At 40.1% G+C, this 15,228-nt stretch overlaps 5 protein-coding genes across 5 annotated transcripts; 2 read left to right on the top strand and 3 right to left on the bottom strand.

Annotated features, from left to right (window-relative positions):
- Positions 1–38: 38 nt before the first annotated feature.
- Positions 39–2,253, bottom strand: SAPINGB_P004072 (uncharacterized protein; the record flags this gene model as incomplete). Its single annotated transcript, XM_031998787.1, has 2 exons — positions 39–2,182; positions 2,235–2,253. 2 exons carry the CDS (start codon positions 2,251–2,253, stop codon positions 39–41), a joined length of 2,163 nt encoding a protein of 720 aa, XP_031854678.1.
- Positions 2,254–2,505: 252 nt separating this feature from the next.
- On the bottom strand, positions 2,506–3,965 carry SAPINGB_P004071 (uncharacterized protein; the record flags this gene model as incomplete). The annotated part of the gene is made up of 2 exons (XM_031998786.1): positions 2,506–3,653; positions 3,785–3,965. 2 exons carry the CDS (start codon positions 3,963–3,965, stop codon positions 2,506–2,508), a joined length of 1,329 nt encoding a protein of 442 aa, XP_031854677.1.
- Positions 3,966–5,484: 1,519 nt separating this feature from the next.
- Positions 5,485–6,513, top strand: SAPINGB_P004070 (uncharacterized protein; the record flags this gene model as incomplete). Its single annotated transcript, XM_031998785.1, has 1 exon — positions 5,485–6,513. The coding sequence occupies one exon, from the start codon at positions 5,485–5,487 to the stop codon at positions 6,511–6,513; it is 1,029 nt and encodes a 342-aa protein (XP_031854676.1).
- Positions 6,514–6,795: 282 nt separating this feature from the next.
- SAPINGB_P004069 (uncharacterized protein) lies at positions 6,796–11,790 on the top strand (the record flags this gene model as incomplete). Its single annotated transcript, XM_031998784.1, has 1 exon — positions 6,796–11,790. One exon carries the CDS (start codon positions 6,796–6,798, stop codon positions 11,788–11,790), a length of 4,995 nt encoding a protein of 1,664 aa, XP_031854675.1.
- A 116-nt stretch (positions 11,791–11,906) lies between these two features.
- On the bottom strand, positions 11,907–13,991 carry SAPINGB_P004068 (uncharacterized protein; the record flags this gene model as incomplete). Its single annotated transcript, XM_031998783.1, has 2 exons — positions 11,907–12,808; positions 13,025–13,991. 2 exons carry the CDS (start codon positions 13,989–13,991, stop codon positions 11,907–11,909), a joined length of 1,869 nt encoding a protein of 622 aa, XP_031854674.1.
- Positions 13,992–15,228: the final 1,237 nt, after the last annotated feature.

Below are 15,228 nucleotides of genomic sequence, written 5' to 3'. Positions count from 1 at the left end.
TTCTTGGTTGATTATATTTTAAATAACGGTTATAGACTTTAAAATACTCGCAGCTCGAAATTATCTTCTGGAAAATATGTCGAAACAACTGTGCGATCAGAAAACTTGCGCCCTCCTAAAGCCCTACATGCCGCTCGACAAGCTGCAACCTGTGCAAATTTGACGTAGATTTTGCCCACACCCGTTGCTCCCATTTCCGAGAACGAACTGGTTGAAGAATTGTTTGGCGGTGCTCCATCGGCAGATCTAGGCACAAGAACCTCTTCAACGGTTCCGTACTTGGAACACTCGGCTTGTACATCTTCCACAATCTCTGCATACTCCTGGTCGTCGCTCAAGTTTTCTGGTGTAACTGCGTTTAACAGCATTAAGATTCTTGAAGGTGCTCTTCGGTGTCCTGTTTCCAAGGGAGCATCATCATCTTCATTTTCCTCATCATTATTATCTTCATGTTTGATACCACTTTTGTCGTCCTCGCCCTCACTTTCGTCTGTAGTCTCGTAATCTCTAGATGACCGTTTGTGTCGGCTATTGCTGCTTCCAGTTGAAGAGCTAGACCGCGTGGACCGTCGTGTTTTGCGATTCTTTGTGTCACTTTCTTGTTCAATATTGCGTGCAAGATTTACCATGGCTTCGACTCCCATGGGGAGTGATGCCCATGGCGCATGTAATCCATAGGTAGCTCTGCCTACGCGTAATCTAGAATCTCCAATTTCCATTCCGGAAAGTCCCAGAAGTGCAGCCTTGTTGACAGTTTCAGCGTCTTTATATTCCAAAAACACAATTCCACGAGTCTCGCCTGCGGGGGAATTTTTGTCTGTGACAATTTGAAGTGCCACAACCTCACCAAAGGCTGCAAGCAGGTCCAGAATTTGAGTTGGTTTTAAGAAAAATGGAAGATCAGCCACGTAGAGCTTATTTTTAGAGTCTAAGACTCGTGCACTGATTGATTTAAATTTGTCTAGAGCTTCAAGATCTTCTTGTGATGCATTTTCCTCTTCTGTTAATCGTTTCCGTTCAGCTTCAATTTCTTCTGCACGCAGCTTGATTCCAGCATCTGCGGCCTCTTCAAACTCCAAGCGCGATGGCGATGGAGTGATGTAATCTTGTGCACGCGAAATAGCCATGACCCATTCTGAATCGAGTCCTTTAAAGAAAGAGCCATTAAAAGTGTTTGCAATGGTGGCGAGTTCTGTGGTGGCAAATTCGAGCATAATGAAAGAACCGTCATTTGAAGCACGCGCAAGTTTCACAACAGGTGCATCTTGTACTGGGGTAAGTAAGTTGATAGTGGCAAGAGTTTCTGTAAAGTAAGCAGCCACCTCATCTGCAGTTACGTCGTAGCCCTGTGGCTTGTAGCTTGACACAATAATACGCCGACTAGAACGTGAGCTTTCAGGTGCTAATGGGGCCACAAATGCTGCCGCCGAAGTATCTTGTTCACCAGATGCAGTAATTCGCAAGGGTTCTCCAGAACGGCCGGTTGATCCTCCCATTGATCCCATACGCGACATTCCACTTGCTCCACCAGTGGCGCCATTACCGATGCTATTGTTTCCACCTCCCATTCTGCTCATCATGTTACCAGGACGTCCATTTGGTTTAAATTGAAGTCCGCCGGGTCCACCGGCTGTGGAATCAATGAGTCCTACCAGTACGGAATCGTCAATGGGACGTTGTTCGCCAAGAAGATTGAAATGGCCGGACCGTTTTGCTATAGATGCAGGGACGCGTTCAAAGCCGTCAAAGGGGATATCCCATCGTGAGTTATGACGCACGCGCTGTTCGAGTGGAATGATTTGAGAAAGGTCTGGAAGAGTGGAGTGTTGTCGTCTGCTGGAAGAGTGTCTGCCACTTCTGCCTGCTCGTGGACTGGCTGAACGACTACGGCGTCTACGGCTTCTGTAAGAATCTCTAGAATCTCTAGAATCTCTAGAATCTCTGGAATCTCTCGAGTCTCTGGAATCTCTGGAATCTCTAGAATCCCTGTGTTCTCTATCTCTATCTCTGCGATCTCTGGAGTCGCGATGGTGGTCACGATTGGATCTTCTGTCGGATCTATCTGATCGGTCACGGTCTGAGCGGTCTCGGCCCCAATCTTCACGGTCTGAGCGTCTTCTTAGTTCACGTTCGAGATCTCTTTCACGTCGGGTTTTTTCCCTATCATCTTTTGATTGATCATCTTTAATAAAATTAGTGAATATTTTCTTCTTCTATATTTTAGTTTTACTTACCATCCCAGTTGTCACTCATGGTGATATATGGCTTGTTTGTTTGTTGGTTAATTTTTGGTGGTGACAAAAAAAAAAAATAATAATAAATGCTGGAATTTTTTGTAATTTTTATTTCACAAATAGCCAAAAAAAAAATTTGATATTCAGGTTTAGGGTTTATATTACATTGATTACATTAAATTTAATTCATTTATATTTATTTATTCATTTATTAATTTTTATATTTTCATATTTCATCACACATTCATCTTTCCATTCATCATTTCAATATTTAAAACAAAAGCATTCTTCTGGGGTCCTCAATGAGCTCCTTGATGTTCTTGAGGAAGGTGACAGCCTCTCTACCGTCCAAAAGTCTGTGGTCGTAGGTAAGAGCGAGGTACATCATGGGGCGGGAAACAACCTGGCCATTGACAACAACGGCACGCTCCTTGACACCGTGGAGACCAAGGACAGCGGTTTGAGGCATGTTGATGATAGGGGTACCGTAGAGAGAGCCGAAGACACCACCGTTGGAGATGGTGAAAGTACCACCGGCCATGTCTTCAAGAGAGAGCTTACCATCACGGGCCTTGACACCAAGATCGTGGATACCCTTCTCAATGCCAATAATGTCAAGCTGCTCGGCGTTACGGAGAACAGGGGTGACGAGACCCTTAGGGGTAGCAACGGCAATGGAGACATCGAAGTAGTCACGGTAGACAATGGTGTCGTTGTTCTCGATAGCAGCGTTGACGGAGGGGATGTCCTTAGAGGCAAGGGCAGCAGCCTTGGTGAAAGCACCCATGAAGCCGAACTTGATACCGGTCTTCTTGAGGATATCATCCTTGTAGAGCTTGCGCATCTCAATGAGGGAAGACATGTCGACTTCGTTGAAGGTGGTAAGGGAAGCAGCAGTGTTTTGGGACTCCTTCAGACGCTCAGCAATACGAAGACGCATACGGTTCATCTTGACACGGTGCTCTTCACGGTTGCCAGGAGCAGGGGCAGCAGCAGCAGGGGCAGCGGCGGCAGGGGCAGCGGGCTTAGGAGCAGCAGGCTTGGGGGCAGCAGGAGCAGGAGCGGCAGGAGCAGCGGCAGCGGGAGCAGGAGCAGGAGCAGGAGCAGCAGCTTCCTCCTTCTTAGGCTCTTCCTTGGGAGTTTCCTTAGGAGCCTCTTCCTTCTTGGGGGCAGCGGCACCAGCAGAGCCACCTTCCTCAATCTCGAAAAGGGGTTGGCCAACAACAACGGTATCCTCAGGGTTAGCGAGGAACTTTGTAATGGTACCAGCGAAGGGGGCATTGACAGCGACATCGATCTTATCAGTCTCGATGGTGGCGACCTCTTCGTCCTGTTCGACGTAGTCACCGACGGATTTTTCGAAAGACTTGAGGGTACCTTCAGTGATGGACTCGGCCATATCAGGGACATTGACGACGGCTTTAAGAGAATGTTAGATTGAAAACAAAAAAGAACAACAACAATAATAATGACAATGACAATGACAATGTCAATGACAATGTCAATAACAAGTAGTCGATTATTATAATTATAGTTTATAAAGAACATACCATAAGATCTAAGTTGGATTTGAGGGCATCTAGGGATGGTCAAAGCAGGACGCTTGCCAACGAGCATAGTTGAGCGAGCAGGGACGGCGGAAGAGAGGTATCTTGGGAGAGCGCGAGACTGGGTAGCGGCGGCAGCAGCCACACGTCTAATGGAAGCTCTGGCGACGACAGATCTGAACATTGTTGTGGGTGGTGGTGGGGGAGGATTTAGATGGAAGGAATGGATTGAATGGATGGATATTAATGTGATGTGTAAAGGAAAGGAAAAGGAAAAGAATAGGGGAGGGGCTGTTTTTTTTTTTTTTATTTTAATAATTTATTATTTTAAATTAATATTAATATATAAATATAAATATAAATATTTAATATATATATATATATATATATATATATAAAGGAATAAATAAATAAAGAGGCCTTTTTAAAATAAAATAAAATAAAATAAAAATAAAAATAAAATTTTGTTGGTGTGAAAGCGCGCTTTTTTATAGGAAGAACGGCGGACATAAATAATTTGGCAGGCAAGCAAAAGTTGTTTTTAATAACAACAAACAACAACAAACAATATATTAAATTATTAATTATTAATTATTAATTAAAATATATATTAATATTAAAAATATATTAATAAAATTTATATATTTAAAAATAAAAAGAAACGACCGGAGCATCCCGGCCAGCCAATCCCGTATGGGCGAAATAAAAAAAATTAAAAAATTAAAAAAAAATTAAAGCCGCAGAAGGTAAAAAGCAGCCAAACAGCAAAAGCTTTTGGAGGGGCAAAATAGCGGCAGCCAAACAGCCAAGTAGCCAAACAGCAAAAGAAGAAGTTTTACGGGTGCAAACAGCCAAAAAAAAAAAAAAAAAAAAAAGAAAGTTGTTGTTGTTAATGATGATGATGATGATGATGATGATTATATATATGATGGTGGGGCTCTCTAAGATGGCTAAAAATTGTTTTAAATTATTGAGTTGAATTAAACCAACGGTTGTTAATTGTTAAAAAGAAAAAATAAAATAAAATAAAAAATGATTTTTTAAAATTATTAGAATCTTTTTTAAAAAATGATTTATTCTATTCTATTATTCAATTTCAATTTCAATTCAATTTAAATCAATTCATTTTCATTTTCAATTTCAATTTCAATTTCAATTTCAATTTCAATTTCAATTTCAATTCAATAATTAGGTCTTTGGGTTAATAATTATAATAATATAAATTTTATATATATATATATATATATATATATGAAAATCATTATCAAAAAAAAAACATCCCTTTCAAAGATATTAATTTGAAATCAACGGATCCAAACTGCCGCATTACGTAATTTATTTTTATTTTTATTTTCCATAAAAGCAATAAAAACACAAAAAACACAAAAAATAAAAATAAAAGCCGCACTGACATCCTATTGGCTATCACCACTAAACCCTCAACCCTTAACACGTGATCAAGGTCTATTGTTACTGGCTATAACCTTAAAAAATCTTCGGACTTATTACAATAACCCTAACCCTGACACAAACCCTAACTAACAAAGACCGAAAGTCCGTTCGGAACTCTTGCGGGTCTTCTTTTTTATTTTTTATTTTTTTATTTTTATTTTTTTAATTAATTAATTATATTTTTTTTTTTTTTTTGTAATTTTCACCATCCCATTTTCAAAACTACTCTATCTTCTAAACAATTTAAACCAATGAGCCTTGTAGAGTACTCCGATAGTGAAAGTGAAAGTGAAAGTGAAAATAATAATAATAATAACTGCTCTTCTAATCAAAAAGAATCTCCTAAAAAAATTAACTCATCAAATCTACCACTTAAATCATTAAAATCATTAAACCCATTAAACCCACCTCTTCCTCCTCCACCAACAGCCTTTCTGGATCTTTATGACCTCCCACCAAGACTAAGCAAAGCTTTCCACAATCGGCCCCGTACAATCCAACACACCCCAGGATCATATCCTTCCCATATCTATCTTTCATGGAGACCTTCCCATCAACAACTCTCTAATCTCACTTCCATTCTGAAATCATGTCTTGAACAACTATCTGTATCCCAACCACATCCCCTCCTTCACCTCAACCATCAACATCACTCGCTTCTCAGATCTACAACTGGTGCCCCACAACCTCTCCACGTGAGTCTCTCGCAAACTCTTATGGTTCCTGAATCCAACTTAAAAGATTTCCGTTCTACCGTAGAGCAAGCTTTTAAACCAGAAGAGAAAGAGAAAGAGAAAAAAATTGATGAAATAACTCTTCAATTGGGACCAAGTTGGACTCTTTTACCAAGTTCTGACGGAACCCGCACATTTATAGCCCTTTTAATTAATAACGGGGCTTCCAAAACAAAAATAGCAAAAACGATTGTGCGGCTCAATGCGGGTCTCTCTGAACTTAATAGTAAAAACAACAATAACAATAACAACAGTAACAACAATAACAATAACAATAACAACAACAGCAGCAGTAGCAGCAATAGTAGTAGTAGCAGTAGTAGTCATAGTAGTAGTAATATTAACAACTACTATCCGGAACATCCAAGTGATCTTCCTCATGTTTCCATCGGCTGGATCGACGGGACTTGTGATTTAGAAACTTTTAAAATTTTTACTCTTAAAAACGCGTCATTGGGCGTTCCGCTTTGTGAAGTAACCGCGTGTGTTAAGACTGGGCGCGATGTTTTCCGTATTGGGACGTTTTGTAAACAAATAAATAAATAAACAAATAAATAAATATCACTGTGAATTAATAAATTAATAAATTAATAAATAAAAATAAAAATAAAAAAATTAGAAAATAAACAAACTTTTCAAAAAAATTCTAAAGAAAAAAAAAATCTCCCTAAAAAATCAAATCAAAACAAACAAACCACCAGTACCACCAACAACCATTACTATTATCAACAATTAATTATTCACTAGATCATTCATAAATCAACTACTAAACCCCCTTTTTTTTTTATTCATCATTATCTTATATTCCAAAATAATCTCACTATTATTATGGACCTGAAAACACCGCTGGCTCCGGCTGCCGGTAACAAGCGGCCTGATAATACTCCAGCAAAACTCCAAGCTTCACTTCAAACTGATAAAGAAAATCATAATCATAATCATAATCATAATCATCATCATCATCAAGGACCTGGAATCAGTAGGCAACAAAGACCTCTTGTTCCTTTATCTTCATCCTCTGGACCTGTTTCTTCTTTGTCTTCTGTATCATCTTCTTCCTCTTCTGCATCTGCTATAACTGCATCTACTACTACTTCTTCTTCTTCTTCTTCTTCTTCTTCTTCTTCTTCCGCATCTTCATTCCCATTCTCAATCACCGCTTCAACATCTCTCCCTCCAGTATGTGCACCTGCTCCTGTATCTCTAGCTTCCTCTTCTACTGGTTCCTTTGCAGACCTTGAAGACCTCTCTCATCTTCTAGCGATGCCTCCTTCTTCTGCACGCTTCGAACCTTTCCATGCAATCCATGCAGACCCAGTTCCTTCGCCATTGCCACTGCAATTGCCATTGCCACCACAACCTTCTCAATCACAACCTCAATTGGTCATCCCAAGACCTCTTTCACCCTCTAAAATTACAAAAAAAACTACCCTTTCACGTCCCTCTTCACCTTCAAAATCTCCTACCCGCCAATCAATCTCCTCAGTTGCATCAATCTCTTCGGTTGCCTCTCCTACTAAATCTTCTGCTAAACTTAGAGGTCTTTCAATCACAGCAGAACAACTCACTGCTGCTACAAAAGACCTCGATATAAACCAGAAAAAACCATACCCTGCTCTTCTTCCTGCTGATTTTGCAATTCTACCTGATTCTCCTGGGTTCTTGTTTGATCAATTGCCATCTTTGTCCTCTCCAGAACAATCTTTAGCGTATCTCGCTTTAAATGAATCTTCCGCAAGATTAGTCTCAGGGGCTTCTGATCCACCAGTATTTGCAACTGCCCCCTCTTCTTCTTCTTCTTCTTCTTCTTCTTCTTCCTTTTCCCCTAAAGTTAACAAACAACACCACCAATTCATTCAAAGACCTCCATCTCCTACAAAACCTACACGAGTCCCAAGCTTAACCTCCACATTCCAAGCACAACTCTCTCACCAATTCGTCAACTCTTTTGCAAGCCCTTCTCCTAATTTTTCTCCCATTCTATCTTCACAAACACACCATTCTCCAACACTGTCTACAAGTCCCATTAATAATAAACAAGAGCTGGTTCAACGCAGAGCTTCGTCTTCTTCGCCCAAGAAAAAATACGAAACGTGTGTTTTTAAACTTACTCCACCGCAAACCCAAAAGCAAAATAAAAAACAGCAGCAACAGCAACAGCAACAGCAACAACAACAACGGCAGGCGGTTGTAGGGCCAACAAATGCAAAATATAGAATGCATCATCAACAACTGGTTGTTCAAAAACAACAACAAACTCAGGGGAAACCGATATCACAGCAGTATAATAGACCACTCCAAAATGACCTTGTTCAACCGGATCAATCTATTCAACATATTCAATCTCAACCTTTGCAACAAGTAAGTCAATCACCTAGCCATCAACAACAGGCTGTTCATTCTTCTCAACAACAATCTCCTCATTCTCATCCGTTCATCTCGCAGCCTCCTATTGCAGCCCCTGAACCAGCCGTTTATTCATTTATCCAGCCACAGCAACCCTCACCTCAACAACAACAACAACAACAACAACAATCTCCACTTTCTTCTACCACGCTGCGCTCGCCTACAATAGAACAGATTATCGTTTGTGGGTACCACCGTAACCCGTTGTTCATGCACCATCTGTCGCAACTAAACCCAGACATGGCAGCCATGGTTGCACGCTATGTGGCCACCTATTATCCAGAAGAAACCCAAGCACAAGGGCAAATTCACCATTCTCAACAATTGTCACCTCAACAACCATTTCAGCTATTGGAAAATGTTCAAGGAGTGGGTCAAGAACACGTACCGCATCAAATTCTTGTTCAGGCTCAAGAACAATTGCAACAACAAGTACCTGTTACTGTTCAAGTTCAACAGCTCATTCAACAACAAGCTCAACAACAAGCTCAACAACAAGCTCAACAACAACAGTTACTGCAGCAGCAGCAGCAGCAGCAGCAGCAGCAGCAGAGTCCGGTTCAAGTGCAAATCCAACATCATATACCTGTGGTTCATGTTCACGGACAACCACAAGTTCAACAACACCAAATTCAGCATCAACTCCAACAAGTTCAAGCTTCCCAACAACAGCTTCCTCTTTATATTCAAGATCAATTGGCACACCAAGGTCTTGTTCAAATTCCTCTTCATATTCAGGATCAAACATATCACCATCAAAGTCCTCCCATTCATAACATTCAACATGCACAAGTTCAACAACAACAACACGTGCATCTACAAGCTCATTCTCAACCACACCCAAATCAAGTCCAATTGCATCAGATTCAGAATCAGGAAGCTACTATACAAATGCATAGGGTTCAGAACCAAGGAATGGTAAATAACACTCAGAGTCAAGTCAATGACCAGATTCAATTGGAAAACCATGCCCAGGCTCAAGCCCAAATTCAGGCGCATGCTCAGGCGCATGCTCAGGCTCAAATTCAAGCTAGAGCATATGCCCAAATTCAAGCATGTGCTCAAGCCCAAACCCAGTTACAGACTTTGACTCCACCTCACCATCCTGCTCAAATTCCAGTCCAACCTGTATCCACAGTCCCTCTTCCTGTCCATATTCCGGTTACTGCTCCACCACCTGTTGAAACAACAACTCCAACAACATCTGCTGTTTCTGCTGCTGCTGTTGTTGCTGCTGCTGCTTCCTTCCCAACCTCTGCCCCTCCTGTAATTGCAGCCCCTACACCCAATACTATCACCCAGTACGTTTTGCTACCTGCCAACTCTTCGCAAAAACGCCCTACCCAAGCTCATGGCAAAAAAAAGCAGCAACAATCCCAATCTCAACCTCAATCAGCATCCGCTTCACCATTGAACCCACTCCCTACTCGAGCACCTCTCACGCCTTCTCCAACCCGCCAAAAACTTTCCACAGCCCCTGTCTCCTCCAGCACTTCATCCAGCGCTTCCACAAGCCCAGAAAAAAACAGAACTTTTGGAAGTCCACGCTCTGCACCACCTCCCGTGCCTTCACTTTACCCAACAACCACCGCGTCTTCGTCCTCATCAGCTAACGGTGTTTTTTCGTTAAGCCCAGCACCTATCTCCAAACAAAATTCTTCCGGGCTTGTATCACTTTCTTCTAGCCCTGTGGCCGGTGGTGGAGCTACAACAACGGCTTCTGGGTCGCCAGTAAAATTGAGCCCCTTGAAACTAAGTCCTGTCAAATTGAGTCCTCCTAAACCTGCACGAGCGGGTACCCCTGCTGCAGTAACAACACCAGAAGCTGGTGATGAAGTAAGTTCCACGAGCGGTACTAGTGGAGCGGTTGGTGCTGTATCAGTGGCAGTTGATATGAATATGGAAAAGAAAGGCACCAAGAAGAACAATAAGAACAATGCTTCTTCGTCTTCTACGCAGGACCTTGCACAGCCTTCTCCGCAGAATCCTCCGCCGCATCAAGCTGCAGACTCAGACTCGCCAACGCCTTTGTCTAAAAAGAAACAAACAGCCGCACTAAGCACTTCCAAACTGGGCCGTCCACGCAACGGGTCTCTGGCTCGCTCCGAGCACAATTCCTCACCGGAATCAGTGAAGCTGGCTACCACAGGATCTTCTAAAGCATCATCCTCTTCTGCTGAACTCGCTGCCAATTCAGCAAAACCGGCAAATGCAATCACCAAAGCAGAGTCCGATGCAGAAATTACGGCCAAACTCAAAGCACAATTGGACCAGCTAGAACGACAACAACACGAGCGCCATCGTCTGGGCCCACACAAGCGCGGCGGACTGCCACTCAGCGCTGTCGACCAGTACGTCCAAGAAACAGATGAAAAAGATCAGTACAGGTGTCTGTACCCTGGATGCACTAAACTATTTAAACGCAGGTACAATGTGCGATCCCACGTGCAAACGCATCTGTCAGACCGACCATATGCGTGCGGACTTTGCACCGCTCGCTTTGTTCGACCACACGATTTACGACGCCATCTTAAGTGTCACGATCCGGAGAAGCAATACAAGTGTTCGTGCGGACGTTCGTTCACTCGCCATGATGGGTTGCGCAAGCATCAGCTCAAGCACGAGTTTTTGGATGACGAGGCTGGAGGTGGCCCACGCTGTGTTCCCCGCGACAAGTCTAAACGATTTCTTAAAAAGGAAGAAAGCCAAGAAGAAGAAGATGAAAAGGAGGATGAAGAAAATGGATATGTTGAATACCCGAATGGCGATAGAGAAGAACAGACTACCTATGTGTATGATGAATATGACGATGAGTGCGCCAAATGGATTCACGGCCAAGACCGTTATGATAACTTTAAACCCTACCCCCATGGTCGCGAACAAGATCTTGTTCTTAATCTTACAGATACTGTCACCTTATCAACTACAACCACCACCACTACGACTGTAGCCTCGACTTCTGCTGTCGCGCTTTCAGCAGCAACCATAGCTACAGCTGCTCGAAGAACTGTGAGCTCTTCCAGTGCCATGTCAATTGACCTTGATCCTCCAGCCACCGCCGGTACCACTGCAATCTCTTCTTCTTCTGGCGACCCGTCCTCACCTTCGACCTCATTTTTCCCTCGCTCTCCCGTGATTCCCTACAATTCATTTATGCCAATATACCGCGCATCTTCGTCGTCGTCAACGTCTTCGGTGGCCATGGCTCGTGCTGCCATGCGCGCCGTAAGTGGGTCGTCTGTCATGAGCATTGACACTGATTACAAGAACGGGGGCAGTGCAGGGTCATCGTCACGCAAAACAAGTGGGTCGTTCGATACTCCTGTAGCGTTTTGTGAGCAATGGATTCCCATTCCGACGTTTGTGCATGAAAACGAAGAAGCCCCACAGGATCATGATTCCAAAATGGGTTTCTAAAAATTTACAATTTGACATTATTTTTATTTTATATTTTGTTTGCTATTCATTTGTACCAAGAAAAAAAAACCGCTTTTAATAATTTAATCAAATATAGAATTTTCTTTTACAGCTTATTAATTAATCCATCCATTTTGCCAATCATTATTTTCTTCAATCGTTTTGGTGTAAAATTGTCGTGTTTTATTCTCCATATCAAACAAGAGTCCCGAGCTTGTAGTTTCATATGCGTAAGGAACAAATGGTAAAATGGGAAAATACTTTGTCCCAGAGCAAAGCATAAGCTGCTTTATATGTAGTGAGTTCAGAATAAGTTTTTGCAAGTTTGGTGAAGAATAAAGAGGCCCACCCAAAAGAATTTTTACATAGTTTACTTTCATAGAAGTAATTTTTTGGAAAAGACACTCATAAAACCAAAGTGGGTAAAATACGCTATCTGGAGCAATCTGGTCTTTAATAGACCAAGGGTCCTTGGAAATAGATATCAAGGTATCAATATCTGATCCTGTCGAATTATATTTTTGGAAAAGTTCTTTAAGATTTTGGGATGTAGGTGACTTGTTTCGGTATAGTTTGCTGACTGGGAAAAGACCTCCATGATTTGAAAAGTCCTTAGCAAATGTGAATTCCAATTGGATTCGATTAAGGTTTGTCAATGTTGGAAGTAATTCAAGTAAAAGTTTGGGTGTGCTGGATTCTAAAGAGATAGAAATATACTCTAAACTAAAAGAAGAAAAAGCATCATATGAAATAGACTCATTACTTGGGAACCCAAGTTCTACTTGTTGTAACTGCGGCATAGAAATAAACTTGCTAAATAAAGCTACCATTTGCGGGGTCCCCGTGCGGGTGAATATTTTGGTAACTAAAGGCAATGTAAAAGATTGAAATGTATTAAAAGTAACAGCCATTAAGCTCGATTTTTCAGTTTTCAGTTCAAGAGATAGTGTGTTTAAGCTTTTAGGAAGATCGGAAAATAATAAAATGGTATCTTGTACTTTAAGAATTACATTGGACACTTGAAAAACTGGCAAAAAACAATCCATATGTTTAAGTTTCCGGCATTGAGAAAGTTGTTCCAAGATTTTAATGTATAACCAATAACCCACGTTAAAAATTGAAATATTTTCCAGATTTGGTAAATTAAAAAATGTTGGCACTTCATCACTTTTCGGATTTGAGTTCCAAATTGAAAGGCTTGTTACTGTTTTTAAATAATCCCTTTTCAACAGACAAATGCTTTGAGATGAATCATCATTTAAAATATAACTCCACCTAAAATTTTTGATTTGGTATGCTCCAATTTTAGGTAATATCTCAGAATAAAACTTTTCTAAAACATTTAAACCGCTAGAAATATCTTTAGAAATTTTTAATCTTTTGAGTTCTGGGTAATTGGATTTTTGAAAAATAATTCTGGTGAACCAGTCGATTTCTTCGCTTTCTGACCTAAGTTGTTCAAAATCATTATGGCCATATAGTGACAAGTTTGTAACCGATTCATTGTGGAACCAAGTGTATTTTGTTGGATTGTTAAAAATGGTTGGATTTATGAGTTCTAGTTCACTGTGACCTTCAAAAAGCTGTTTCCATTCTTGAGGGAAAATTCTTTCAACAGTGTTTGAAGTAGAACAGCTTTGGTCATAATAATCTTCCTCATAATCATATTGCCTTTTATTATTTTCGATAATTGGTGGAACATCTGAAATAACCATACAATTTTTCCATCGAATAGTCTGATAAGCAATTTTCAAAGTATTGGATGTTTGAGTCAAATTGCGAAGCTCAATTACTGAAACATATTTGGCAATTGACTGATGGACTTCCAGTGACAAAGACTCAATATTTAAAATAATCTGAGAAGTGTTACTTAATTCTTTTGTTTCAATGGTTTTTATAACACTGTTGGCTTTTTCTTCTTCTTCTTCTTCTTCTTCAACAAATTCGTCAAATTTGATATTTTTGATAAAACATACTCCCTGATAAATTTGGAAACCCAAAAGTTTTATCACAAAAGCGACATAATATAGAAACAGGCAAAAGACTTCTAAAACCATAGAATCCCTCTGTTCTGTATCTATTTCTTGATCATTGGTTATTTCGGTAAGCAATAGAACGTCGTCGTTATTAGGAGTCTCATCTGAGCTAGATTCTTTTAAAGACCCATTATTTAAGCCAACTTGTTTTTGTTCGAGATCCATATTTTTTTTGTTTTTTTTTTAACAGGATGTCAATATTATTAAAGAAGAAAACAAAAATCAATCTAAATTGTCAATATTTTTCCTTTAAATATTTTAAATCAAAATTCTCTCAAAGGCTAAAAACCTCAATCATCAATTTTTTAGGTTCAAAAAGTGGAAAACTCAAAAGTCCTTCTATTTTTTTAAAAAAAAAAATTGATGATATAATAATTTTTGTTTAAATTAAAACCGTTTTAATCTCACTAATTTAATTCATCTGAATTTATTTTTTTTCTATACGAAACTCCAATATACAACATAGCTTCGTGATACTCTTCTTTATCACAGCCTTTAATATCATTTCCCAAAGATAAGTCATGGCCCCCATCTCCTGCTTTTTTTTTGTTTGAAATTTATATTTACTACTCTTACATGTTAATTCATAATGATGAATAGTTTGATTAAACTATTTTGGAAAAAAACAATGTCTTTTGCTTTTTTTTGCACCATTCATCAACTAATCGTGACTCATGGTTAAGCTTCTGTACTCTTTAAAATTGAATTAAACAGCTCATATGACAAACCCATGATCTATCTTCTTGATTACGTAAATTTGATATTTCTCCTTTTTTTTAGAAATGTAGATACTTTGCAATCATAATGTTTGCAGAAAAACCAAACCAGGTAAACCAGAATATTTTCAACTTCAATCATGATCTCAAATCCTAAAAGCATAAAAATATCTTAAGCATATTTTGAAGCCAATAATTATAAAAACATCAGTTAAAAAAAAAAAGATATTTTGGACGACACCGGAGTTGAACCGGGGACCTTTCGCATGCTAAGCGAACGTGATAGCCAACTACACCAGACGCCCTATCATGTAACATTTTAAAATGTATTGTAAACCAGAAAGAGACAAAAATAAAAAAAAGTAAATATTCAGAAATCTGGGCCGTTCATTGGGGAAAGGGCTGGATGGTGTAAAGGGTAACACGTTCGCTCGAAAGCGGAAGATACTGGGTTCGATTCCCAGAATACCCCCTTTTCCTGAGGATGTGTACGGGAGTATACACCTAGACTGAAAACCATAGGCTACCCTGGTTACAGGAATTCCGACTCTTCCGTACAGTCTAAATAGCCTGCAGGTGATTGCGGACCGTATCTCTGACGGAAGAGATTAAGAAATACATGGGCGTCCGTGAAGATAAGTGGAAATGGGTTGGGAAGGTTTTGGGACCGACAGACTGGTTCTCCC

This window comes from Magnusiomyces paraingens (genome assembly GCF_902498895.1).
Source record: "Magnusiomyces paraingens strain CBS 517.90 genome assembly, contig: contig3, whole genome shotgun sequence".
Lineage (NCBI taxonomy): Eukaryota > Fungi > Ascomycota > Dipodascomycetes > Dipodascales > Dipodascaceae > Magnusiomyces > Magnusiomyces paraingens.
The sequence above is the reverse complement of the archived record's forward strand: the minus strand, read 5'-3'. Positions and strand labels throughout refer to the sequence as shown.